The following is a 27,682-nucleotide window of genomic DNA, read 5'->3' as shown; positions in this document are numbered from 1 at the left end:
ACAAACAAAAAAACTATACCTGGGCATAAAATTTTTCAAATATAAAAATCAAAGATTATTTTAAATCCTAAAAGAGGTCTAAAGGGGGAATATCTTACCTACAGAGGAGCAAAGACAAGAATTTCATCTGATCTCTCCTCCAAAACAATGCAAACCAGAAGAGAATGGAGTAAACTATTTAAAGTTTTAAGATGAAAAAAAAACCACTAACCTAGAATTCTATACCCTGAAAATCAAGCCCTCAAAAATTAAGAAGAAATAAAAACTTTCTTATACAAAAACAAAATTTAAAATAATTTGAGAGTATGTGTTGCCAATAGACTTTCCTTCCCTGTAATGTTAAAGGAACTTATCTAGAGAGAGAGAAAAAAATTATAGGTCAGAAACTCAGATTCACATAGAAGAGTACCAAAGAAGGAAAACATGAAAGCAAAATAAAAACTCTTATTTTCTTATTCTTAATTGACCTAACAGTTACCAGTTTGTTAAAAATAGTAATAGCACCAACATATAAAATTATGTATGCTTGCATAAATTTGTGTATGAGGGCTCTGTGTGTGTGTGTGTGTGTGTGTGTGTGTGTGTGAAGGTGGGAAATGACAGCAATTTTATAAGCTACAGGAAGGAGGAATTAGGATTTTTTTTGGTTATTATATTATAGTCACAGTACCCTGAAACAGAATAGTACTATTTGAAAGTGGGTTTGAATTAGTTGTAAATGTTTATTACAATCTCTAGAGAAACTATTAAGAAAGGTATGAAAAAAAGAAGTACAAATTGACATGCTAAGAGAGAAAATAGAATTATATAAAATGCTCACTTAAAACCACAGGGCTGGGGCTATAGCTCAGTGGCAGAGCACTTGCCTAGCATGTGTGAGGTACTGGGTTTGATCCTCAGCACCACATAAAAATAAACAAATAAAATGAGGGCATGCTGTCCATACACAACTACAAAAAAATTTTTAAAAAAGAACTGGTGTCGTGGCACACACTTGTAATCTCAGCAGCTCAGGAGGCTGAGACAGAAGGGTCACAAGTTCAAAGCCAGCCTCAGAAACTTAGCAAGGCCCTAACCAACTTGGCAAGACCTGCCTCAAAATAAAATATAAAAAGGGCTGGGGATGTTGTTCAGTGGTTAAGCACCCCTGGGTTCAAGCCCTGGTACCAATAAATAAATAAATAAATAATAAAAAGCAATAAAACCACAGAAAAATGATGGAAAATAAAATGAAAAACGAAAGGACAAGAGCAACAAATAAAGAACAGTAACAAATATAGTAGTATTAATCCAACTATATCAATAAACACTTTGGACACCAGTGGTCTAAAAGCACCAGTTAAAAGACAAAGATTGTCAGGGTGGATCAAAAACAAGACTTGACCATATGTTATCTGCAAGGAAATCACTATAAACATGAAAACATATGTAGATAAAAAATGAATAGACAAGAATACAGAACAAACAGGTGTGCATGGTGAACACAGGAAAACAACAACAAAAAAAAATGCAAGGAAATATGTGACCATGACGTGAATGCTTAGTCTCAGAGATGAGAGGCTTGACAAAAAGTAAGATCAAAATCTAAAAATAAACAAAAGAAAGATGATCTCAGTGCACTGCAGGAAAGGGAAGTCCCCCACCACCCTTCCTGCATATTCTTCCAATGTAATACACAGCTGGGCCCACCTTCTCACATCCTGATTGATACCAACTTTATCAATTTTTCACTTAAAACCAAATTGGACTTAGTGCAGTCTGTAAAATGCCAAGTGAGTCTCTTACATAACTGTTTGTGTAATAGCTGGAATTGAGAAATTGGGGCAGGAGTATTGAGTGGCTATAAGGTCACTAAGGATCCATGGTTTATAAACAATTACCATGCACACACAAAGGAACCTATGCAGGTAACTGCTTAATACAAAGAGTAACTCAATACAAATGTTGCATCGTGGCCATACAGTTGACCAAGACCTTAAACAAAGAGCTAGAAGATCCCTGGAGTTCGTTACATGTACATTTCTAACCATAGGTACAACATAGAGCAGATGCCAGATGATTATGGAGCCCCTTGGTTTTGATTCTTACAAGACAAATTTCCTCTGCCTTCCTTTGAACCACTTTCTCTCTTACCAGTTCAGTAAATATGCTATGAATTATTCTGTTCATCCATTTGCTCTATAATGAGCAGAGTATGGTTAAATATATTCTTTTTTATGATTTTTGAAAAACAAAGGATGAACAAATAAAGATATCCCATCCTAACATTAATCCAAAGAAAGAAAGAATAGCTATATCAATTTTAGATGAAACATACTTCAAAGCAAGGAAAAACATCTAAATACTACTTCATCCAACAGTAGCAGAATGCACATTCTTCTCAGGCTCAAATGGAATATTCACCAGGACAGAACACATTTTGATCCAAAAAGCACATCTTAACAAAATTTGAAGAATAGAAATCATAAAATGACTGCTCTCAGACCTCTGTGGCATTAAACTATAAATCAACAAAAGAAAGAAAACAGGAAATCCCAAACATGGAAATTAAACAACACACTTCTAGATAACACACAGATCAAAGAAAAAAATCTCAAGAGAAATTTTAAAATATTTTAAAGGAGGTAAAAGTGAAATTATAAGTTATTAAAATTTGTGAAATAAAGAGAAAGTGGAGCTTAGAGAGAAATTGTTAGCATTGAGTGCAGATATTACAAAAGAAGAAAGATCTAAAATCAATCATCTAAGCTTCTACCTTATGATAACAGAAGAAGAAGAAGAAATTAAATTCAAGTAAGGAGTATAAATTTAAAAATTAGAGCCAAAAAGTGAAATTAAAATTAAGAAATTAATATGAAAAAATCCATAAGACCAAAATCTAGCTCTTTAAAAAGATCAATAAAACTTACAAACCTCTACCCATGCCAAGTAAGAAAAAAACAAGAGAGGACACAAATTATTGATATGAGAAATGAAAGAGAGAACATCATTATAAACCCCATGATGTTAAAAGGATAAATAAGAAATACTATGAATAACATTATGCCTCTAAATTTGATAACCTAGATGAAATAGACCAATTCCTTGAAAACCCTAAGCCGCCAAAACTTACACAAGAAGAAACAGAAAATACAAATAGGCCTACATCTATCAAAGAAATAGAATCAATATTTAACCTTTGAAATAAAAAGCACCAGGCCCAGATAGACTAACTTGTGAATTCTATCAAACATTCAATAAAGAAATCATAACAATTCTGTATAATCTATTCAGAAGAGAAAAACTAAGGGAATACTTCCTAACTCGTATTATGAAATCAGCATCACACTAAAACTAAGACCAGACTGAGACATTATAAGAAAACTACAGAATAATATTTTCTATTCTCAAGACCATAGAGAAAAAAAACTTCATGAAACATTAGCAAATCAAATCTAATAATGGGGAAAAATCACATACCACAACAAAGTAGAACTTATCACAGGTGTGCAAAGCTGGTTCACATAAAAAAATCAATTAATGTAATTCATCACATCAACAGGCTCAAGAAGAAAACTTGCATGATCATATCAACAGATGCAGAAAAATCATTTGAAAAAAAATCCAACCTCCATTCAATAAAAACTCTCAGTAAACTGGAAATTAAAAGAAAACTTCTTCAACTTGATAAATACTACAATAAACCTAAAAGTAAAATCATACCATTTTACTGGTACATTATAGTTATAAATAATGATGGGATTTGTTCTATATTCACAAATGCATAAGTATAACAATACAATTTGGCCAATATCACTTCACCCTAACATTATACTTAATGCGGAGAACTAGGATCTTTCCTACTAAGATCAGGCACAAGGCAAGGACGCCTCTCTCACTAATACTTTTCAATAGCATAATAGATGTCTTAGCCAATGCAATAAGACAATAAATGAAAATAAAATGCAAACTGATTGGGAAGGAAGAAATAAAATCATTTTTGTTTGCAGATGATATGATTTTCCCTGTAGAAAATCCAAAAGAATCAACAACAACAAATCCAGGAACTAATAAGCAATTATATCAAGGTTGCAGAATAAAAGGCTAATATACAAAAGTGATTTACTTTCTTATGTACTAGGATTGAACAAGTAGACACAGATTTCACAAAAAAAAAAAAATGAGCTCAAATGGAGCTCAAATGGGCTTAATTAACTCTATAAAACTCCCAGAAGACAATGTAGAAGAAAATCTAGATGACCTTGGGTTTGATGATAAATTTTTAGGATCTAAAATGTTATGAGCCATGAATAAGGAACTGATAAACTAGATAACATGAAAATTAAAATTTTTACTCTACAAATAGACAATGCCAAAGAAACGAAAATGTCAGTCACATAAATGAAGAAACTACGTGCAAAATAAAAACACCTGATAAAAAACTATTATTCAAAATGCACAAAGATTTCTTGCTGTGGTTTAGATCTTGAGTGTTTCCCAAAGCTGAAATCCACAGCTTAGTCCCCAGCCTGTGGCACTATTTGAAGGTGGTGGAACCTTCAGGATGTGGAGCCTAGTGAAAGGAAGGTAATTGGGGACATGTCCTTGAAGGGGCTGTTGGGAACCTAACTCCTTCCTGTCTCTCTCTTGTTTTCTGGCAGCCATGAGGTGAACAGGCCCACTCTGTCACATACTCCCATCATGATGGTCCTGTGCCAGAGCATCAGGATCAAATGACCATGGACTGAAAGTTCTAAAACCATGAGCCAAAATAATCCTTTCTTCCTTTTGAATTAGTTATCTTGAGCATTTTCTTATGAGTGACAAAAAGATAAGTAACACAACTCTTAAAACTCAATAATAAAAAAAAATCCTATTTTAAATATGATACAAAGAACTTAACAGATATTTCATCAAAGAAGATATACTGATAGCAGAAAAATACATGTAAAGATGCTAAACATCATATGCTCTTAAAGGATTGTGAATTAAATGAACAAGGAGATACCATAACTCACCATTAGAATGACCAAATTTCAAAACAACTGAAACAGTGAGTTTCTTTAAAAACTATAGCCTTTCCGTGCAATACAGCAATTATACTCTTTTTTCTTCTCTTTTCTTTTTTTATTTATTCATTTTAGATATATATGACATTAGAGTATATTTTTGACATATTGTAAATTCAAGGAGTATAAAACGTATTCTAATTAGGATCCCATTCTTGTAATTGTACATGATGTGGAGTTTTACTGGTGATGTATTCATATATGAACATAGGAAAGTTATGTCCGATTCATTCTACTGTCTTTCCTATTCCTATCCCCCTCCCTTCCTATACCCCCTTATACTCTTGAATATTTATCTAACTGAACTGAAAACTATGTCCATGCAAATAGCTACGCATGAATGTTTATAGTAGCATTATTCATAATCATCAAAATCTAGAAGCAAACATAACGTTCAGTAGGATTTTTTAAGCCTGTGGTACAAGCATGCAATGAAATATTTATTATTCATCAATAAAAGGAAATGAACTATAAAGTCATGAAAACACAAGGAGGAAAATCAAATGCATATTCCTGAAGAAAAGAAGGCAAAGTGAAAAGGGTTTATACCTTTTCCCTTTTCCAACTTTATGATATTCCAAATATATGACATTCTGGAAAAGACCAATCTATGGAAACAGCAAAAATTTAGTGGACACCAGAATTTAGGATTGAAGGAGTGAAAAATAGGCATGGCACAAAGGACTTTTGGGACAGTGAAAATACTCTGTATGATGCTTACATGGTGACTACATGTAATTGCACATTTGTCCAAATCCAAAGAATGTACAACACTAAAAGTGAACCACAGTGTAAACTATGGACTTTAAATAATAGTGATGACATCTAAATGTCATTGTAGCTTATGAATTTTAGCAAATGCACTGGTGGAGGATGTTGATATTGAGGGAGTTATGAATGTGTGAGAGCAGGAGTTGGAGGGAAATCTCTAGATGTTTCTTTCAAATTTTCTGTGAGCCAAAAAAAAAGTTAAAAAAAAATGCAACCATTTTTGTCTCACTTGCTGCTCTGGGGAAAAAAGAAAATAGTGTTAGGTTAAAATGGTTCTCATGAGTTTGGGTATTTCCTAAAGATATCATATATTATGTCTAGTCTACGCCTTCTGTCCCAAGATTAGTTAAGAGGGAATGTGCTACCTCATTACTTCTCATGCATCTTGCATATTTTAATGATATTAAATTTGTGTGGATTTATGGGGCTCAGTATGTTATCTTTTTGTCAAGAGGAGTACTTCTCACTTTAAGTCTTTGATGATGAAGTCCTACCTTAAAGGATCTTCGAGGATCCTTGCCCAGTTCCCCTCTCCTATTCCCCAGATCAGAGAGGGCTAGCCTCACTCTTTGACTGAGTGGTCTCCATGTCCACTCCCACATTCAAGTTCATGCACTTGAAATTCTGCTCTCTTGCAGGGTAAAGGAGAACAGATCTTGGACTCGGTATAATGAGTTGGCTCTGGTGGTCCAGAATTGCCACAGATGGGATATTGGCCTTTGGTTTAAAACAAAGATTAAGCAGAGCCCCATCTATCACTCTCCTGAGTCCACTAAATACCAGACCCCCATAAAGACAGCAGTCATCAGTTAAACAAATGAACCATTAAGTTGAGAACAGATGTGTGAAAACAGCCACCCTCTCCTGATTTACTGACCCTCAGTAGACATTAGTTTGGCAATTGACTTTATCTGTAACAAACAGCTTGGCCTGCTGCTTAGAAGACTTGGTTTCCTTTAACACTTTGAGTTACATCCCACACATACACCTCCCATGAAGGGACTCTGGAGCTAAGCAGGTGACTTTCATGATGAACTATGATGAACTGTTTTTCCTTCTTAACTCTGTTACTTGCACAAGGTTGAAAAGCCATCATGTCAGTCTCATTGGGATGGAATGAAATTTGGAGGCTTGTGGTCACATCCTATCTTCATGTAGTGGTAGATTTATTTTAAGGTGGACCTGTTTCTCTGATGGGCTTTGATAAGACACGGTTTTGTTAATACAACAGGCAGCTCTGTCTACAAGAGGATGCATGGTATAAATAAATCCTCAAGGTCCCCTCCAGCATTTGAAGGGGTGATAGTTCAAAGATAAAATTATTAGAGATTTTAAAATTATTATGATGTTCAGCAACCATTAAAAGCGCTGCTCACTCATTAAGTGAAAACCAGAATATTTTGTTTGCTTTTCATTTTTGCTTTACCTTTTCAAATCTCAATTTTTATTCTGCACGTCCAGGTTTAAAATTCCTTTTGATGGGTGGATAACCCAGGTCTGTGAAATGAGCATCAGGGAAATAAACAGAGATGGGCATGGATTGGGGGAGCAGATTCAATAACTTACATTTGGGCCCTGGCCAAGTGTTTTCCAGTGCTAACCATCAGTTCTCAAGGGTTGGATCACATATGACTATAACTGCCTGCAGTTGCAAGAAACAGAAACAACTTGACCTTGAGATGGTTTATTATTATTATTATTAATATTATTATTATTATTATTATTATTATTATTATTTGAACTTTGTAGTTACACATAGTGGTTGGGTTCATCCTGACAAAAAATGTGGGTGAAATTTGATTTTAATACTTGGTCCCTCTTTTCCCTCCCTCTTTCCTACTCCTCTCCCTCCCCATTTTCCTTCCTCTGCTCTCTACTAGACTTCCTTTTGCTCATCTATTTATATGTATTTGATTGGTTCTTTGACCTGGGTTTTGAAGAAGGAAGAGGAGGAAGAGGAGGGTCAGGGAGAGGAAAAGAAAGGTGGCAGTAATAGTAATAGACACGGAGGTCCTCACTGTAATGGTTTGATAGGGAGAGAAGTAAGGAACCTAGAGCGCACAAATCATGGAACTCAAGGGCAGGGACATATCTAGGTATCTAAAGGAGACTGAACCTGGAAACCAAAGGAACCCTGGTGTGCTCTCCCTGGGCTTCCTCATTCCTTCTGTATTCTGCCCCAGAACCCCTTCCTGCAGACTCGCTTTCCAGAGACTCAGTCCACATGCTGGGAGATGACTATATTACAGTCCCAGTTGACTACAGCTCCTTTTAATTTGAGGATAGTCTGGACCAAAGTCAAACTTTTTTTTTAACAATTCCAGTTTTTCCTAAGAGAGCATCTGATTGGTTCTGCTTGGAACAGTTGTCTGATGAAGTTCAATCAACTGTCCAGGAATTATAAGGTACAGAGTTCCCCTTTATCCTGTTTCAATGACCTGCACTCAACTGCCATCCAAAAATATTAGCTAGAAAATTCCAGAAATAATTTATAAGTTTTAAATAACTCTTATTATGAAATATTATTGGAACTGTTCTATTTTATTTGTCATTATTGTTGTTAATCTCTTACTGGGTGTAACTTATAAATTCAACTGTATGGTAGTTAAGAATGTATAGGCAAAAGTATGATATAGACAGGGTTTGGTGTAAACCTGTTACCTGTGCTGCATCAGGTATCCACCAAACGTTTCAGAACATATCCCCCAAAGATAAGGGGGACTAATACATCAAAATGGTTACCAGAAGCCCACCCCTATAGCTGAAGGGGAAAGTCAAGTGGCCTGGAAGAAACTCCATATAAAGTGTTTTCTAGAACCCATCACTGTCCACATAATACAAAGATTTATCTCTGGGTATTACCAACCAAAGTTGTTGGATTTGTTTGTTTTTCCTGCTTTGGCTTGGTTTGAATCAATAATATCATTGAAATTTTTACTAAAAATCCATAGTTTTTCCTTCATTCAAAGTAACACATCATACTCTTTTTTTTTCCTTTTTTTCTTTCTTTTTATTTATTTACTTATTTTTTGGGTAAGCAGTTTTTGGAGTGCCAAAGAGAAAATGGATATGGAAGGTTCATCTAGATGTACACCAAAGTGCTCTATCTTTACACCATCCCAGGGAAAGAAATAATTCTATATTATATTTTCTTTACTTAAAGGAAAATAGATGTTTTGAATTATACCTAAGACAATCATTTTTAGAGGCTGAGACAGGAGAATCATGTGAGTCCAAAGCCAGCCTCAGCAACAGTGAGGCACTAAGCAACTCAGTGAGACCCTGTCTCTAAATAAAATACAAAATAGCGCTTGGGATGTGACTCAGTGGTTGAGTGCCCCTGAGTTCAATCCCTGGTACCAAAAAGAAAAAGAAAATAATTTTAGGTGCTGAAGAGTGTATCATAAATGTTTTTTGGTTTTTTTTGCTTTAGCCTGCAAACTTCAAAATATTCTTCCCTCAAATTACACCCAGGACCTTTCTAATTGTATTTGTGGTTTCATCTAAACAGAACCTCAAAACTCATGAAAAAGCTGACTCATGTGAGGGCGGTGTGTGCCCTTTCTGCCCCTAAGACCTTATTCTAGATGGAGCAGAGAGCAATGGCCAGAAATCCTTATGATCCAGAAGCTACCCACATGGGGCTCTGGAAGGCCAGGCTGCCCCAAGTAGTTGGTATTAGAATCCCTTCTGGAGACTCACCTTTCTCAGAAATAGCTTCGGTTTCCTAGTCTTTCCTTCCTGAGAGACGTTAATAGCCTTTGTTTTGTCCCATTTCCCTCTAGGCTTGAGGCAGGTATGAATGCTGATGTGGTGTGTCACACTCTGGAATTTTGTAAGCAGAACACTGGCCAACCACAGTGCCATCTCTACCCCCTTCCCAAGGTAAGTGGGCTCCACCCTGAATGTTGTCTACAGTGACATTAAAGGCCTTTGAAAAATGTCATCAAGGATGCTCAACTTCACTTACTCTGAGGTGTGGGGACAGGAAAGTCAAGATGACATTTTCAGTTACTCCATGTGAACTAATATTCACTAGTTTCAACCTAGACCAAGGCCTCCTCTCAGGCTACGAAGAATGTCTTTGCTCTCTAGCTATTGTGGACAGTAATATTGAACTGGGCTGGCAGAAGGCAGGAGAGTTAATCAACCAAGGAAAACAAGTTTAAATCCACCTCTCTACTACTTAAAAACCAAGCAAGTCACTCTTAAAGAGTGACCAGCTCATCCCAGGTTGCCCAGGACTTTCCTAGGATCAGCAATGAAAGTCCCACATCCTGGGAAAACCTACACAGTTGGTCACCCTAGTCAGAGCTTTGTTGTCCTTACTCATAAAATGTGTAAAAGAAAATACCTCCCTCCTAGATTTATCATGGGAAGTAAATGAGCTAGAACATAAAATGCATAGCACACTGCCTGCTATATAAAAAGGTGTTAATAAAAATGATAGCTAATGGGATTATTATAAATATCATTATTATTCAGAGACAGCTGTTCAGAACACCCTGCGTGCATTATATCATTTCGAGCAACTTTTAATTGGATTGCAGTCAAAGACAAGGCTGTGAATGTTGACACAATTCCCTCCCCACACTCCAGATGAAAGTATAATATGAAATCCTATTAGGCCTCATAATATGATTTTCACAAATTTCCTATAAGAAAAATTTCTTGATTTCTTTTCCCAGCATCGTGATTCCTCTGTTTCTATTTTAATTATATTTTTTTTATTCACATTGAAATTAGAAGTCAATTCTAATTCTTTGCAGGCTAACCAATGCACATGATTTTGCTGACTGACAGCGTTAAATATCATAAGCCTCTCTCCCTGAGCAAGAAGAAAGGATTCAAATGCCTGGAGTATGTGTATATTTCATGCTTCATCCATTATTGACTACCAATTAAATTTCCCCTAATTCCACCTGAGAAGCTGTAGACTCTACTAGTTTCTAACAGAGTTAGTTAATTTTAAATTTTTATTTATTTTTTTATTTTTTACAAGGTGGCCTGTATAGTTCTTTTTAATTCTAACCCATTATATATGACAGCAGAATGCATTTCAATTCATATTACACATATAGTGCACAATTTTTATGTCTCTAGTTGCACACAAAGAAGAGCCATACCATTTGTGTTTTCATATATGTACTTAGGGTAATGATGTTCATCTCATTTCACCGTCTTTCCCACCCCCATGCCCCCTCCCTTTCCCTCCCTCCCCTTTGCCCTATCTAATCATCCATTCCTCCCATGCTCCCCAGCCATCCCCATTATGCATCAGCCTCCACATATCAGAGAAAACATTCAGCATTTGGTTTTTTTGTGCTTGGCTTACCTCACTTAGCATAATATTCTCCAACTCCATTCATTTGCCTGAAAATATCATGATTTTATTCATTTAATCCCAAGTCATATTCCATTGTGTATATATACCACAGTTTCTTTATCCATTCATCTACTGAAGGGCATCTAGGTCGGTTCCACAATTTTGCTATTGTGAATTGAGCTGCTATAAAATCGATGTAGCTGCATCCTTGTGGTATGCTGCTTTTAAGTCTTTAATTAAAAAAAAAAACCATTATGTGTCCAATGGCTTGCGAGCATTGTATTCTAATAATCACCATTTGATATCACAAGGAGGAAGTGTTTCCTTGTGTAGGAAGGTCAGTGATCTGGGCTTCTGTGATTTTCATAAATAAAGCCATGTTATATACACATTATATCCCAGCCATATACATACAAAATGCTCAACTTTAACACTCTCACAGTTAAAATAGCATTCTTTACATTTATTTTCTCTGGAGTTTATATCCCACATTTCATTTCCTGGACTTCCCAGTACAATCCCCAACTCAGGAACATCTCAGCCATCCTCTTTGGGAGGGAGCTGAAGGATTTCACCTAGAAACACTCATTTTTCTGCCCCAGCTGGGTGCCAGTGCTGCTGGTGGGCCTTCGCCTGCCTCCTTGGCAACTCCCCTTACTTCCTTTGGGGATTGCTCTGGACTTTCCTCCTCTTCTTAAATCCCCCTGAGTAGCCTCCATTTCTTCAGATGATCCAGAAAAGAGGAACAGTCAGAGTGAACCTGAACAAGCTTCACTCTCCTCCACCTCTGTTTCCTTCAATAGCAATAACTGGCATGTCCTGAGCACTCTGGGCACCTGATGCTGGGCAGAGGTTCATGCTTCATCTTCTTTAGCCCCCCATTCAACCTTAGGGTATTCAAATCAGTATAACTCCATTTACAGTTGAGAAAATTGAGAGTTTAGGAGTTTATGCAACTTGATTAAAGTTACTCCCCTAGGAAAGAACAGAACTGGCATTCTGTCGCTCTGCTCAGAGAGTTTGGCTGGGGTCTTATCACGGAGTCAGTGTTTTGGAAACTCCTCTGAGGCATTCCTTCTAGACAGTCAAACTGAAATCCCCCTATCAGAAATGACCAATGTTAAAATGTTCATTATTCTCCTTTTAATTTTTAAACAGATTACATTTCATTCAAGGTTGTTTTGAGCATGTTTAGTTTTGTGCCCTGCTTTTCCTCCTTAACCTTAAATTTTGAACACATATTTTTAAATGGTACATAGTAAACCTTTTTTTCCATAGATCACTTCTACAAAACACATATGAATTACCTACCCACTAAATTGCAGGTTAACATACAGGTACAGATATAAATCATCTCTAGCCCACCACAAGTCTTCCCAGTCAATGCCCCAAAGTGGCTACTCTTCTGAAATCTCTCCATAGATTAGCTCATTGATATAAAATTCTATTCCCAAACTTCATTAAATAGAATTACACAGTATAAATGGTTCCCAACTTAAGGTGGTTTGACTTAGGATTTTTCAACTTTACAATGGTGCAAAATCTATACACATTCAGCAGAAGTCTCATTTTGAATTTTCCATAACTCTTGGTATGAGGTTGCAACCTTCTCTGAGATGCTGAGTGGCAACAGGGAGCCATAGTTCCCAGAGGGGAGACATACTACAGGAATTTCCTCTGTAATAGGCTGCATTGCCAGTGTTTGGGGATATTGTGTTTTCACATCCCATCATGTCTACAAACACCCATCTGTGTGTACATGAGATGCTCAACACTTCATAATAAAGTAGGCTTTGTGTTTGATGATTTTTGCCCAGCTGTATGCTAACGTAAATGTTCTGAGCCTGTCCAGGTAGGCTGGGCTAAGCTATGATGTTTGATAGGTTAGGTGCAGTAAATGCATTTACAAGCTCATCTCAACTGTCACCTTCTCCATAAAATAATTCTTAACTCTCCCAATAAAATGTTAAATCTCCTGTCAACTATTTTCATAAAATGACTCTTTCAGTATTTACAGTGTGCAAATACTCTTCTTAATACTTTCTATTTATTAATCCATTTAATATCATGAGGTAGATATTGTCCATATTTTATAGATAAGGAAAATGAGGTACAGAAATGCAAAGGTCTTAGAATTACGTAGATTGCCTTATTGGGATGTAAGCATTGGGAAGAGAGAGAGAGGGAGAAGAAGGGTGGGAAGAGGGGAAAAAAATCAGCAAGCCAGCATTACAATGTCCACTGAGATGGTTTTGTGTTACCTACCTTGGAGGAATTATTTTTACCAGTCTTCCCCTCGTTTGCACACAGAACATTGACTGATGCTGGTTTGTGCACCTGCATGTGTACATGTGTGTACTAAAGCATGATTCTCACAGCACAGCTCACAAATTGAAATTGAATGCAGCTTCTTCATGTGTACCCTGTGACTCCTTAAGCCTGTCTTCTTGGGATCCTAGTGTCACAAGGTAAAAGCCCAAGTTGGTTCAGGAGCCTCCTGGAGCCTTCTGGGTTCTATTCAGGAATCTCCTAGGTCTCCTGACCCTGAGATTCCCCAGGCAGACCTTGAAACTGTGAATACATTCCCTTCCTAACTGTGGATGTGCTGGAGAGAATGCTGTGTTTATGAGCATCTCACAGGCACCCTCAAGACTGACTTCACACCACTCTGATCCACATTAAAGGAGAATCATATTTGGAATGTATGCTCTGCATGGAGATAGATTCTTCTCATTTCTCCAGGGCCTCCAACCCACTTAAACTTCTGGGAGGGAGAACAGCTGACTTTAGAAAGTCACCAGACCATAACGCAGCTTTTCACACGGTGAATCCAGTTTCTGTAGAACCCAACTCTCTGGTGCTGAGTGTGTGGGAGCGTATGTATACACAGGGACTTTGTATTTCCCTGGAATCCAAACTCCCTAGAAGCTGACATAAATGAACTTGGGAATGAGTGAGTTTTTACCCTTATTATGAGAAAATGACATGTGACAAATTCTTTTTCAACTGGGAAATAAACAAGCTGACCTCAGGAATTTATTTTTATTTTTTAAACATCAGGTGTCAAAGCATCTCTTTTAATATAAGGTCTCAGGTAGCAAAACTTAAGGGGAAAAAATCACAGAGGACAGGAAATTGAACATTTCTAAGATTCATTAATCACTAAATTTCATTCAGTTCGAGGGACTGTCCCTTTGTGTTCATAACTGTGTGCCTACTACCCTGTGAGCTCATAATGTGCTTTCAGATATTATCATCGAGTCTTCCCCAAACTCTGGTTTTTCTTAATAAACTTTTGAAAAAGTTTGCAGTAATTTTGCATTTACATAAAAGTCACAAGGATACAGCAGAGAACGCCCTTCACATAAGTTCAGTTTTGCTCATGTTATCGTCTTCGCATTGCCTATTAAAAACCAACACTACTATTTTGTATCTATTACTAGCAGCTAAACTCCAGACTTGATTAAGATGTCACCAGTTTTTCCACCAATGTCCTCTTGCTGTTCCAGGGTCTACACACAGCATTTAGTTGTCTTGTCTCCATAGTGGTCTCTGGTTCTCCATCTCTCCTTACTTTTCATGACTTTGACCGTTTTGAGGAATACTGAATTAAGTATATTTGTGAATTGTTTCTCAAGTTGGGACTTGTTTGATGTTTGTATCTTGATTAGATAATGGAGTTTGGGGAAGAACACCCCAGATAGGCAGTGTCCTTCTCATCACTGCCTATTAGGGGTACACAATGCCACATGACATCACTGGTGAGATCAAACTTCATCCTGTGGTTAAGGTGCTGCTTGCAGGGTTCCCCACTGTAAAGTTACTATTTTCCTCATTTCCTGTATTCTGCTTCCTAAAAGTGAGTCTCTAAATTCAGCCCACGCCTAGGGAGGCCAGGGAGGACCATTCCACCACCTCCTGAATATTATTTGGAATTCTATAAAGAAGTCTTTTCGCCCCCTTTAGTTACTTAGTGAATCATTTATTTATGTTAGTATGGGCTCAGGCATATGTATTTTATGCTTTGAGTTATAATCTAAATCTATGTTATTTACTTTGTTGCTCAAGTTTTTCCAGTTTTTCTACCACTGGGAGCTTTTCAGGTAGATTCTTGTGTCCCTCTGATGTGCCTGCATCTTTTTTTAAGGACTTCCTTCCTTTCTGGTATGAGCAGATGATCCAAGCTCATTTTGTTGTGTCATATATTTTGTTCTCCCAACTCTAGCATAAACCATTTCTCCAAAGAACTTGGTTCCTTTCATGGTTCATTTCATGGAGAATGGTTTTTAGAAACCAAGATGTAGGTTGGAGTGCTCATTGCTGCTGGGGTGTCATTGCTCCTGGTCCTTCTTAGTGGACAGCTAAGTAAAGTATGTATGTACACAACTCACATGTTCACATGTATCTGTAGTTGCCTCTGTGTCTATTCTTCTCATTGTGTGTGTCTGTGTGTGTGTGTGTGTGTGTGTGTGTACATGAGTTCATACTGATGTCTCCAATTTCAATCCAGTCCCACAGGGTCAAACCCTGTTTTTATAGGTATTCATCATCAAACATAGCTTACAGTTGAGGATTAGGGTCCTGATACAAACCTCGTAACTGGTGTGCTCTATAAACTATGCTAAGCACAAAATGTGCTCTATAAACTAGGCTAAGCACAAGTGGTGATGACGTGAAGAGATCTGGAGCTCAAGGCCCAGGGTTGAGTTCTGTTCAGGTTGAGTTCTCTTCACGTCATCACCACTTGTGCTTAGCCTAGTTTATAGAGCACATTTGGAATAGCCACTTCTCAGAGCCAATGGGAAGTAAAGGCAGCTTTGGTTTTAAAGATTTGATGAAACAGCCTGAAAAGCTTAATGTCCAAGAGTCTTGCACAAGTGTTCCAACTTTCTCAGTACCAATTAAACCAGGTATTCTTTCATTCACTTAGTTATGCCTCAAGGAACCTTTTTTTTTTCCCTTGAGTGTCTACCAAGTGCCAACCCACAGCCAGGTTGTCCACATAAATTATCCCATTACAGGTCTGCAGAACAGATATGACAGCCCTGTTGTATAAACAGGCCTACTAATAAATACCTAGAGAATGGAAAGTCTTCCCTTGAGTCCCATAGTTTCTACAAAAATAATTATTTTCCTTTTTCCAGCCAGCAAATATTTATGTAGAATGAATTATGTAGAACAGTATTCTATCAACGGTGGTGAGCAAAATCAATGCAAATAGTGATTCTACTGGAAAGGCAGGCTTAGAAACAAAGGATGACAAAGAAACAAGTGTGCTAAAGGAGGCTCCAGGAGAAACAGGAACCCCAGCAGAAGAAGGCTAAGCTCTCTCAGGGAGAACAGGAGTGGCGGTGACTAAGCCTTCCCAAGTGTCTTCAAGAGAGAATAAGAGCTGGCCCAGCATGTTAGTCCCGCCTCCTCAGCACTGTGCCTGGGCCCTTTGCCTAGAACCCCTCCGGCATTTGGTTTGGCCAACACCTTCCCCTCCACCAGGTCTCTGCTGAAGTGGGTCCATTTTGCCCAGGCCTTCTCTGACTGACTTGTCTGAAGAAGGCCTCCTTCCCATCTCCTCACAGCTCTTTGTTTCTTTCATAACCTTTGAGCCCAGAGACCTCATCTTTCTTACTCTGTCATTTCCTGGGGCTGGTACATAGTAGGTGCCTTGTAGGATTTGTTGACTGAGAGATCCGATGTGAAGGGCACTGCTGAACATGTTTGCTTCAACTCTTCCCTTGAGAGATGCATGTTTAGCTTATTTTATAGTGTGAAGCCGTTTTCAGCCTAAGTCTAAAAGCGATTGTCAACAAGCTTACAAGTATTGTCCCTTCTCCTGTGACTGGCCTTCTCTTTGTCATCTGGTAACCTCCCAGACACCCCCCAAAATCACATGTCTACTTACTCCCTTGTGTCATTCTTTTCTCCACATTCCTCGATTTCTACACATTTCCTGGTGGATTCATGAACTTGAATTCTTTTACTAGATTTCTAGTCTCTCCTTTAAGGTCATTAATGACCCCCTAAATGTCAAAGGCTTGTCTGTGAGATTGTAAGGCTGGATTATACCTTCTCAGCTGTCTATTCCCACTACTTGGTCCAGGGGATGGGACTCTAGAGATGCCCTATAAGTGTGTATTTAATAAAGGTGCTTACATTGGAACCCAGTGTTACCCATAAAATAAGGACAGTAATGTCTTCATAATACTCCTTATCTTTTCACTTTTTTCCCAAAACTTGTTTGTATCTTGTTATGGCTTGAATATGAGCTGTTCCCCTGAAAAGCTCATGTGTGAGCAATGCAGAAATGTTCAAAGGTGAAATGATTAGATTATGAGGGCTGTCAATCATCAGTAGATTAATTCATCTGATGGGCTATGGGTGGTAACTGTACGAAAGCAGGGCATGATGTGAAGAAGTAGGTCACTGGGAGAAAAGGGAATTAGATCTTGTCCCTGGCTCTGCACTACCACTCATTCTCTCTCTCTCTCTCTCTCTCTCTCTCTCTCTCTCTCTCTCTCTCTTTTTCTCTCTCTCTCCTTCCTAGATGCCACTGAACAGCCTTCCTCCACAGCATGATGTTCTGCCTCACTCAGGCCCAGAACAAAGGGGTCAGCTGACCAAGGACTGAACCTCTGAAACTCTAAGTCTAAAATCCACCTTTCCTCCTCTAAGTGGTTCTTGTCAAGTATTCTGTTCACAGCAATAAAAAGCTGCATGACACCTGTCTATACTCCTAGCACATCCTCTTCTTCATCTTTTTCACAGACTCAAACTGGGCCTGAAAATGTTTTGGTCTATCTATCTAGACGTAGACCTTCTCTGCTTATCTTTCCAAAAAAATCATCTTATCATCAGCATCCATTCTGTCCTTTTCAATCCTCCTTTCTGATCAAGGACGTAGCCATTCCCCAGAAATATATCTGCTAGTTACGTCCCCTGTTGAAACAGGGGTGTTGAAAGCTCGGGGTGCAGTAGGAGCCCTGCATTTGAATGGGAACTTTCTGGAGGCATATTCTCAGAGTCCCCCTAGTTCCTGGGATCCAGTAGGTATTCAATAAATGATCATTAAAGAAATGAATCAATGAATGAAAAGTAATATGGAATTGGCAAGAGGATTGGGGTTTAGGATTGAAGTCTAATAGGCTTTTCTATTTAAAACCAATGTTCTCTAGTAACCAGCTATTGTTCTTCTTAATAAAAATATTCTCAATAAATAGATATTCTTAATAAAAATATTCTCATGTCCCAGGTTTTATCACACCCCACCCCACCCCACACATCTCTCTCTCTCTCTCCCTCTCTCTCTCTCTCTCTCTCTGTGTGTGTGTGTGTGTGTGTGTGTGTGGCAGGGTATGAGTGCTGGAATAAATTTCTTTAACCCATATCTCTTTTCTAGGATTCAAATCTCTGAAATCTGCTTTTGTCCTCTCAGCCCTATAATTATGACTTGCCTTTGTTGTGACAGGCACACACAAAAAAAGTCAAAATGAATAAGTGCCCTCCGCTTAGCAGAATGTCTACGTCAAAGAAAGGAAATTACTTCCTCTGTCATCATCATCTATTACTTTGGAGCCTCCATGATTTCTGTTATGCACAATTTTAGCAAAATAGTAACCCAGAACCCAAATTAGACAGAAAAATTAAGTTTTTCTGCCCCCATCTGATTGTCTGGTCAACCTCCCCAGCTTGTGTGTGCCCCACCCCTGTCGTCCACCTTAACTAGGGTGAGTGTATGAGTAATGTTTCCTCAGACCTCTAGGCTTTGAAGAATACAAATTATTAAATAAGAAAGAAGCCATTTGTGTGGTCACCAGAGCTTTGAGCTAAGAAAATTTCCTTCTTGAATGATGGCTGATTTCAAGTACGATCTTAGAAGCCATTGGAAAATCAAACGTTGTTTCCAAAGAGACCATACATCTGAGAAAGAATAACGTACAGCCTTGGAACATTATTTGAAACATTAATATTCTAGAAGAGTTAATAAAGTCTTCCAAATTGCCCCAGTTAATTAAACCCATGGCTGTGCCTGAAAGATGACCAGAAATGGTACTAATCAAAAGGGTCTTGAATGAAACTGACAGGCATTTTAGACAAAAACAGTCATTCTTTTATTCTTGTAATATACATTTACTAAGCTGTTATGGGATGATAGAGACACATTAGGGTCTGTAAAGTAAAAGGCAGTGACAACCATCATGAAATGGGACTAAGTACTTGGCGTACATATATCATCTAAAATCCTCCCCCGCAATTGTAAGGTTATTCCATTATCCTAATTTTACAGATGAGGAAAAAAATATTCAAGCAATCTGTTGGCTGTGGAGCTGTTTAATTGACAATGTTTTTGTTAAAGTTCCTCCTTAAGCATCTGAGGAAATCATGAACAATTAAACAAATGACAGAGGAATGTAGCCATTTAGATGTAGAAAATCAGCTTAAAATGAGACAGAATATGGTGTCAAGAAATAAATCCTAATGTGTTTGAGATTATTGTTTTGTATTAAAATAGCATTTCCAATCAGTGGTTAAACACTGGATTATTCAAATACAAAGGACTAAAGGCTAAACATTTGGGGGGGAATTTCTAAGCTAGATGTTTATTCTTTATGTCAAAATTAGTTAAAGATTGAATCGGAAAGAACACAATCATAGACAAAGAAAAACCTGAGCAATTTTATAATTTGTGATCCAAATATCTCAAAGGTAAATATTAATACATCTGACTGGTAAAAACCTGCTCTGCCCGCAAAGCCAAAAGTCAAATGACAAACTAGGAAAATGTTCTTGTAAGATGCCACATGAGGAATTATTTTCTCAATGATTTAAAGAGCTCTCAATGTTGAAAATAGGAAAAATGAGCAAAGACCACAAGCCCAATTGGTTTATAATAAAGGAAGGTTAAAGGACCAAAAATTTAGGGGTAAATGCTCACCTTTTCTTACAATTAAAAAAAAAGTGAAAATGAAAACTAGATTTCTTCTACCTCCTATGTATTTGGCCTCCCCAAGACTCTTTGATGGTCATCAGACAATAAATTATCACAGAAACAGAGCTTTAAATACCAGTGATCACTGTATTAAGTTAGTCCCTGAATATTTGAACATTTAAAATGCTAAGAACTGAAGACAACATTGAAACACTTTGGACTTAGGGTCTACTCTTTGGTCTTTTTCCCAAGCATTTGAAATAATCTTGTAGAGAACCTAATCTGTACTTGTTTTTTTTTTGTTAAAGTTCATATTTGTAATTTTGGAGTATCTACTTAGACTTTTTTAAAAAATTTTTATTTGTTTTAATTAGTTACACATAACAACAGTACAATGATCTTGATATATCATACATTTGAATCAGATGGGATGTAATTTCTCATTTTTCTGAGTGTACAGGTTGCAGAATCATATTGGTCATGTAGTCACATATATACCCACAGTAATAATAATGTCTGTTTCATTCTACTATCTTTCCTATCCCCCCATCCCCTCCCCTCCCCTCCCCTCCCATCACTTCTCTCTACCTAATCTAAGGTAACACTATTCTTTTTTTTTTCCTCATATCCTCATACGTGTATTTTGTATAACGATGAGGGTCTCCTTCCACCATCCATGCAATTCCCCTTCTCCCTCCCTTGCCCTCCCACCTCTCTTCCCTATCTAGAGGTAATCTTCATCCCATGCTCTTCCTCCCTACCCAATTTTGAGTCACCCCCCTTATATCATAGAAGACATTCGGCATTTGTTTTTTGGGGGATTGGCTAACTTCACTTAGCATAATCTGCTCTAATGCCATCCATTTCCCTGCGAATGCCATGATCTTGTTATTTTTTAGTGCTGAGTATTATTCCATTGTGTATATATGCCACATTTTTTTTATCCATTCACCCATTGAAGGGCATCTAGGTTGGCTCCACAGTCTAGCTATTGTGAATTGTGCTGCTATAAACATTGATGTCCCTTAGTATACTGTTTTTAGGTCCTTTGGATATAGACTGAGAAGAGGAATAGCTGGGTCAAATGGTGGTTCCATTCCCAGCTTTCCAAGGAATCTCCATACTTCTTTCCAAATTGACTGCACCAATTTGCAGTCCCACCAGCAATATATGAGTGTACTTTTTCCCCACATCCTTGCCATCACTTGTTGTTTGACTTCATAATGGCTGCCATTCTTACTGGAGTGAGATGGTATCGTAGAGTAGTTTTAATTTGCATTTCTCTGACTGCTAGAGATGGTGAGCATTTTTTGTGTATTTGTTGATTGATTGTATATCCTCTCCTGAGAAGTGTCTGTTCAGGTCCTTGGCCCATTTGTTGATTGGGTTATTTGGGTTTTTGGTGCTTAGCTTTTTGAGTGCTTTTTTTAAAAAAAATATTTCATTATTTTTTTGTCTTTTTTTAAGTTATTTTTTATTTTTTTATTATTAGTTGTTCAAAACATTACATAGCTCTTGACATATCATATTTCATACATTTGATTCAAGTGGATTATGAACTCCCATTTTTACCCCATATACAGATTGCAGAATCACATCAGTTACACATCCACCTTTTTACATACTGCCATACTAGCGTCTGTTGTGTTCTGTTGCCTTTCCTATCCTCTACTATCCCCCCTCCCCTCCCCTCCCCTCCCATCTTCTCTCTCTACCCCATCTACTGTAATTCATTTCTCTCCCTTGTTTTTTTTCCTTTCCCCTCACATCCTCTTATATGTAATTTTGTATAACAATGAGGGTCTCCTTCCATTTCCATGCAATTTCCCTTCTCTCTACCTTTCCCTCCTCCCTCTCGTCTCTGTTTAATGTTAATCTTCTTCTCGTGCTCTTCCTCCCTGCTCTGTTCTTAGTTACTCTCCTTATATCAAAGAAGACATTTGGCATTTGTTTTTTAGGGATTGGCTAGCTTCACTTAGCATAATCTGCTCTAATGCCATCCATTTCCCTGCGAATGCCATGATCTTGTTATTTTTTAGTGCTGAGTAATAACTCCATTGTGTATAAATGCCACATTTTTTTATCCATTCATCTATTGAAGGGCATCTAGGTTGGTTCCACAGTCTAGCTATTGTGAATTGTGCTGCTATGAACATCGATGTAGCAGTATCCCTATAGTACGCTCTTTTAAGGTCTTTAGGGAATAGTCCAAGAAGGGGATTAGCTGGGTCAAATGGTGGTTCCATTCCCAGCTTTCCAAGGAATCTCCATACTGCTTTCCAAATTGGCCGCACCAATTTGCAGTCCCACCAGCAATGTACAAGCGTACACTTTTCCCCACATGCTCGCCAGCTTGTTGTTGTTGTTTGACTGCATAATGGCTGCCAAACTTTTCTGGAGTGAGATGGAATCTTAGGGTGGTTTTGATTTGAATTTCTCTGACTGCTAGAGATGGTGAGCATTTTTTCATGTACTTGTTAATCGTTTGTATGTCCTCCTCTGAGAAGTGTCTGTTCAAAATGGCGATATTACCAAAACTTCTCTATAGGTTTAATGCAATGCCAATCAAAATCCCAATGGCATTTCTTGTAGAAATAGATAAAGCAATCATGAAATTCATATGAAAAAATAAAAGACCCAGAATAGCAAAAGCAATTCTAAGCAGGAAGAGTGAATCAGGCGATATAGCGACACCAGACTTCAAACTGTACTACAAAGCAATAGTAACAAAAACAGCATGGTACTGGTACCAAAACAGGCGGGTGGACCAATGGTACAGAATAGAGGACACAGAGACCAATCCACAAAATTACAACTATCTTATTTTTGACAGAGGGGCTAAAAGCATGCAATGGAGGAAGGATAGTATCTTCCACAAAAGGTGCTGGGAAAACTGGAAATCCATATGCAACAAAATGAATATGAATCCCTTTCTCTCTCCATGCACAAAAGTTAACTCAAAATGGATCAAGGAGCTTGATATCAGAACAGAGACTCTGCGTCTGATAGAAGAAAAAGTTGGCTCCAATCTATATACTGTGGGGTCGGGCTCCAAATTCCTTAATAGGACACCCATAGCACAAGAGTTAAAAACAAGAATCAACAAATGGGACTCACTCAAACTAAAAAGTTTTTTCTCAGCAAGAGAAACAATAAGAGAGGTAAACAGGGAGCCTACATCCTAGGAACAAATTTTTGCTCCTCACACTTCAGATAGAGCCCTAATATCCAGAGTATACAAAGAACTCAAAAAATTAAACAATAAGAAAACAAATAACCCAATCAATAAATGGGCCAAGGACTTGAGTTCTTTATATACCCTAGAGATTAGAGCTCTATCTGACGTGTGAGGGGTAAAAACTTGTTCCCAGGATGTAGGCTCCATACTTAGACTTTCTCATCTACTAAGACTCTTGGTATATACTTAGATTGGCAAAATACTTATTTGGGGCTCATTAAACTCATGGAGATGGCAAGACTCTTCAAAGGACAGCAATAATAATGCAAATCTTAAGTTACCCTTAACTTCTATTAGTAGAAGAAAACAATTTGTTCTAAGGAAGATGTATATATGATGTTCAAGATACAAAAATGTTTCTTGCCTGCTTTTGAGAAGTTCAGGAAATGACATCTCTCTCTTGAGAATGTACTTAATATTTCCCTTAGTTCAAGAAAAGCTAATGACCTTAATGAATTTGAACAGTTCTAGAAGATCCTTTGAACTTTAATGTTTTAATCACTGGTCTCCCGACATTCACTCTTGACCCTCCTCTTCACCTAATTAATAATCTACCTCAGAGCTGAGCTTAGAAGTCATCTCCTCCATGTTTCCCTGATGCCCCAATTTATACCAGACTCTCCAGTATTCTCTGTTCTTGTCACTCCTCCATTCTAGCACTTGTTATAATTGCATTTAAAAAAATCACAAAATTATTATTTAATGTCTGGGCCTTTCATTAGGATGTAAATTCCATGAGAGCACAGATAGTCTGGCTGTTTTATTCCTCAAACTCAGTGCTGTTCTCTGCACTTCTCCAAAGTCCAGCACAGTTCACTGCATATATTAATAGCGCAATAATTATTTGATGAAGGAATACATGGTAGAGAGAAATAAGAACAGTGCCCTCACCCGCCCACACACAAAGAAGTCCATATCCTAATACCCAGAGCCTGTGAGTATGTTACTTTATGTGGCAAAAGGAAATTTGGGGGTGTGATTTAATTTAATATCTTTAGATGGAGACATTATCTTGGGCTAACTATGTGAGTTGCATGTAATCACAAGAGTCTTTATAAGAGGCGTATATTCCGATCAGAGTGAGAGAAGAAAACGTGACAATAGAGGCAGAGGTCCAAGGGACCAGGCCATCAGCCAGGAAATATGCACAATCACTAAAATCTGGAAGAGATGAAGGAAAGGTTCTTCCTTGGAACCTTAACAGAAGGACCCCATCCTGCCAACACCTTAGTTTTAGCCCTAGATTTCTAACCTCCACAAGTGCAAAAGTATAAATTTTTATTGTCTTAAGCCACAAAGATGGTGGTCATTTGTTATAGCAATTAATACAAATTAACTAATACAAATAAATTTCTTTACTATAGCATTGGGCAAGATTTATCTAACAACCCGAAAGCAAAGAGAAAAATGGTAAAAAAAAAATTAAAATACCATGTTACAAAACAATTGACCTTACAACAACCTCATGACTGAAACACACCCACTAACTCAATTATTTGCCAGAAATCATCTGTCTAAAGAACAGAACAGCATCTTATTTGTAGGACGACACCATGGAGTCCAGTACTGGAGAGATTATTTGTGAGGCCAGATTTTAAGGAAGAGGGAGTCAAGTGGAATAAAGGCAGCAGTTATGAGGCTTTGAAAGTTCTCTTAAGAGCCCAGTGTCTTGGCTTCTTATCTATAAAGTGGGGTCTAGAATTGTTACTCCTTTGTTTGATATTTTGACTGTAATATTTGCTCATATCCTGTTTGTGATATTGTACTACAGTTGTGTAAGATGTTACTATTGAGGTAAGCCAGATAAAGGACACATGGGGAATTCTCTATGCCATTTCTTATAACTGTATATGAATTTATACTTATTTTGACAATCAAAAATAAAATGTTTAAAGAAATATATTGTGAATACCAAATAAAATATATCTTCTGGCAAAATATGAATAAAAAATCATTACTCCATACTTTGTAGAGTTAGGATAAAGTTTAGAGAAATTGGTTGCTATATTGGTCACTTGAAGTATAAAATTTGCATGGCAAATGATATGGTGGTGGTGGTGATAGTAGTAAAATCAGTGAATATTAATGGCAGAAAAAGGAGCATAGGCCAGGCCCAGTGGCGCATGCCTGTAATCCCAGCTACTCTGGAGGCTGAGGCAGGAAATGGGACGTTCAAGCCAGTTTCAGCAGGTTAATGAAGCCCTAAGCAACCTAGCAAGACCTGTCTCAATATAAAAAATTAAAGGGGTTGGGGCTGTGGCTCAGTGGTTGAGCACTCCTGGGTTTGATCCCCGTACCAAAAAAAAAAAAAAAAAAAAATTGTTCTGAAAAAAAATAAAAAGGAGTAGGGTCTTTATGGTGCTATTTAGAATAATATTTTTTAAAAAGGTGTTGCCTGGTAAAAAAAAAGAATACTGCATAACATGATTAAATATATTGGAGATATTAATAGCTATACAATGCAGAATTAGCTTAGAAAAAGGAAAGAAGAAAATGCAGCTAATGATAAAATATGTGTGAAGAAGAGAGATTCAACAATAAAAGGGAATGCATTTAAAAGGAGTGGCTTTTTTATTCCTTTTACTTTTTTTATGTTTTTTTTTTCATTCCCAAAGAAGAAAATGGCATAAACTTGACTTCATTTTCTTCCTTTGACTTAAAGTCAGAAATGGCCATCAGAGCTGGAAAGTGTTAGAACATGAAAACCAAATTGGGCTTTGAAACGGCTAAATCCTAGGTATTGGAAAACAGTCACTGTAAGATACAGTGGAACACAGAAATAGCAGCACAATTCACAGTAGCTAAACTGTGGAACCAACCTAGATGCCCTTCAATAGATGAATTTGGATAAAAAAAAAAATGTGGCATATGACATATTGGAATATTACTTAGCAATAAAAGAGAATAAAATCATGGCATTTGCAGGTAAATGAATGGAGTTAGAGAAGATAATGCTAAGTGAAGTTAGCCAATCCCAAAAAAACAAATGCCGAATGTTTTCTCTGACATAAGGATACTGATTCATAGTGAGCTAGGGAAGGGGAGCATGGGAGGAATAGACAAACTAAATAGGGCAGAAGGGTGGGAGAGGAAGGGAGAGGGCAGGGAGTTAGAATTGATTCTGGAATGTGATGGACATTATTATCCAAAGTACATGTATGAAGACACAAATTGGTGTAAATATACTTTGTATACAACCAGATATGAAAAATTGTGCTCTATTCATGTAATAAGAATTGTAATGCATCCCGCTGTCATATATAAATAAAAAATTAATTAAGAACCTAAAAAAGAAATAGGCCCACAAATTCCACCTGAAGGCCAGACAGGACAATGTTTGATAGAAACTCAAAAGCAGTGGACCTTCTAGCGTTTGTCTTCCTACTTAAATAGAAATCATCTCAAAGCACTTTTTGTTGGCTTTTCCGATCTGCCTGACTTAGTCCCATTTGGACAGCTGTAACAGAGTATCAGACACTGGATGCCTTGTAAATTTATTTCTCATAGTTTCTGGAGGCTGGAAGTACAAGTTCAAAGTGTCGGCGTTGTCAAGGACTGGTGAGGGTGCCCTTGTCAGCATTGTCGAGGACTGGTGAGGGTGCCCTTCTTGGTTTCAGACTGCCCACTTCTCACAGTGTCTTCACATAAAGTGGAGATGGCTAGCCATCAGGCTTCTTATAGGAGCACAAATCCCAGCAGGAGAGCTCCACCCATGTGACTTAAACATTTCCCAAAGGTCCCACCTCCAAATGACATCATACTGGGATTAGGGATTCAACATTCAAATTTGTAGAGGACATGAACAATGAATCCCTTGCACTGTCTTATGTGGTTAATTGCTTACTGTCCCCTGTGGGACAGTAAAGCACTCAGAGAGATAATTTTCCAAATCTTGCACCACTTCTAAAATCAGCTTGTATCACTTCATTTGAAGGTAAGGATCAACCTATCCTCATAATGATCCAGAATAAATGAGTGATCGTCCCCACCCTGATTCATACATGCTCTTTGATGATTAAAAAAAATGAAAGAAAGAAAAAAAAAAGAAAACCTACCCATCTGAAATCATCATTTCAATTCCCAGGGGCTTTCTCCTTTGTGGAAATCTGTCACTGCTGTCAAAAGCGTGAAGTGAACAGAAGGCACTTTCTGTACTTTTCAAATCTACTGCTGCTATAATTGATTGTAGAGAACTTGATCACTGAAAGTTGTTCACTGTAGAAACCCATGCCTAAAAACACTATTTTTTTTCTTCCTCCACTCCTAACTGTACCAGAATTCAATTCTTCAACACCAGAGAACCCAAGGGACAATAAGTGAGTGAGTCTTGTCCACTTCACCAATACTCTTAAAATGTCAAGGGACATAATAATGAG

General features: G+C 37.6%; 1 protein-coding gene and 1 pseudogene across 1 annotated transcript in view; both read left to right on the top strand.

The window, feature by feature from the left end:
• The window catches only part of Aoah (acyloxyacyl hydrolase), a 209,591-nt gene that overhangs the window by 58,361 nt on the left and 123,548 nt on the right, over positions 1-27,682 (top strand). The window contains exon 4 of the mRNA XM_077796782.1: positions 9,605-9,704. Within this exon, the coding sequence (XP_077652908.1) occupies positions 9,605-9,704 (100 nt within the window). The remainder of the gene's footprint in view (positions 1-9,604; positions 9,705-27,682) is intronic.
• LOC113181944 (rRNA-processing protein FCF1 homolog pseudogene) lies at positions 1,519-2,081 on the top strand (annotated as a pseudogene).

The sequence above is a fragment of the Urocitellus parryii genome, chromosome 3 (assembly GCF_045843805.1).
Source record: "Urocitellus parryii isolate mUroPar1 chromosome 3, mUroPar1.hap1, whole genome shotgun sequence".
Taxonomy (NCBI): domain Eukaryota; kingdom Metazoa; phylum Chordata; class Mammalia; order Rodentia; family Sciuridae; genus Urocitellus; species Urocitellus parryii.
This window is presented reverse-complemented; position numbering and strand designations above follow the sequence as displayed.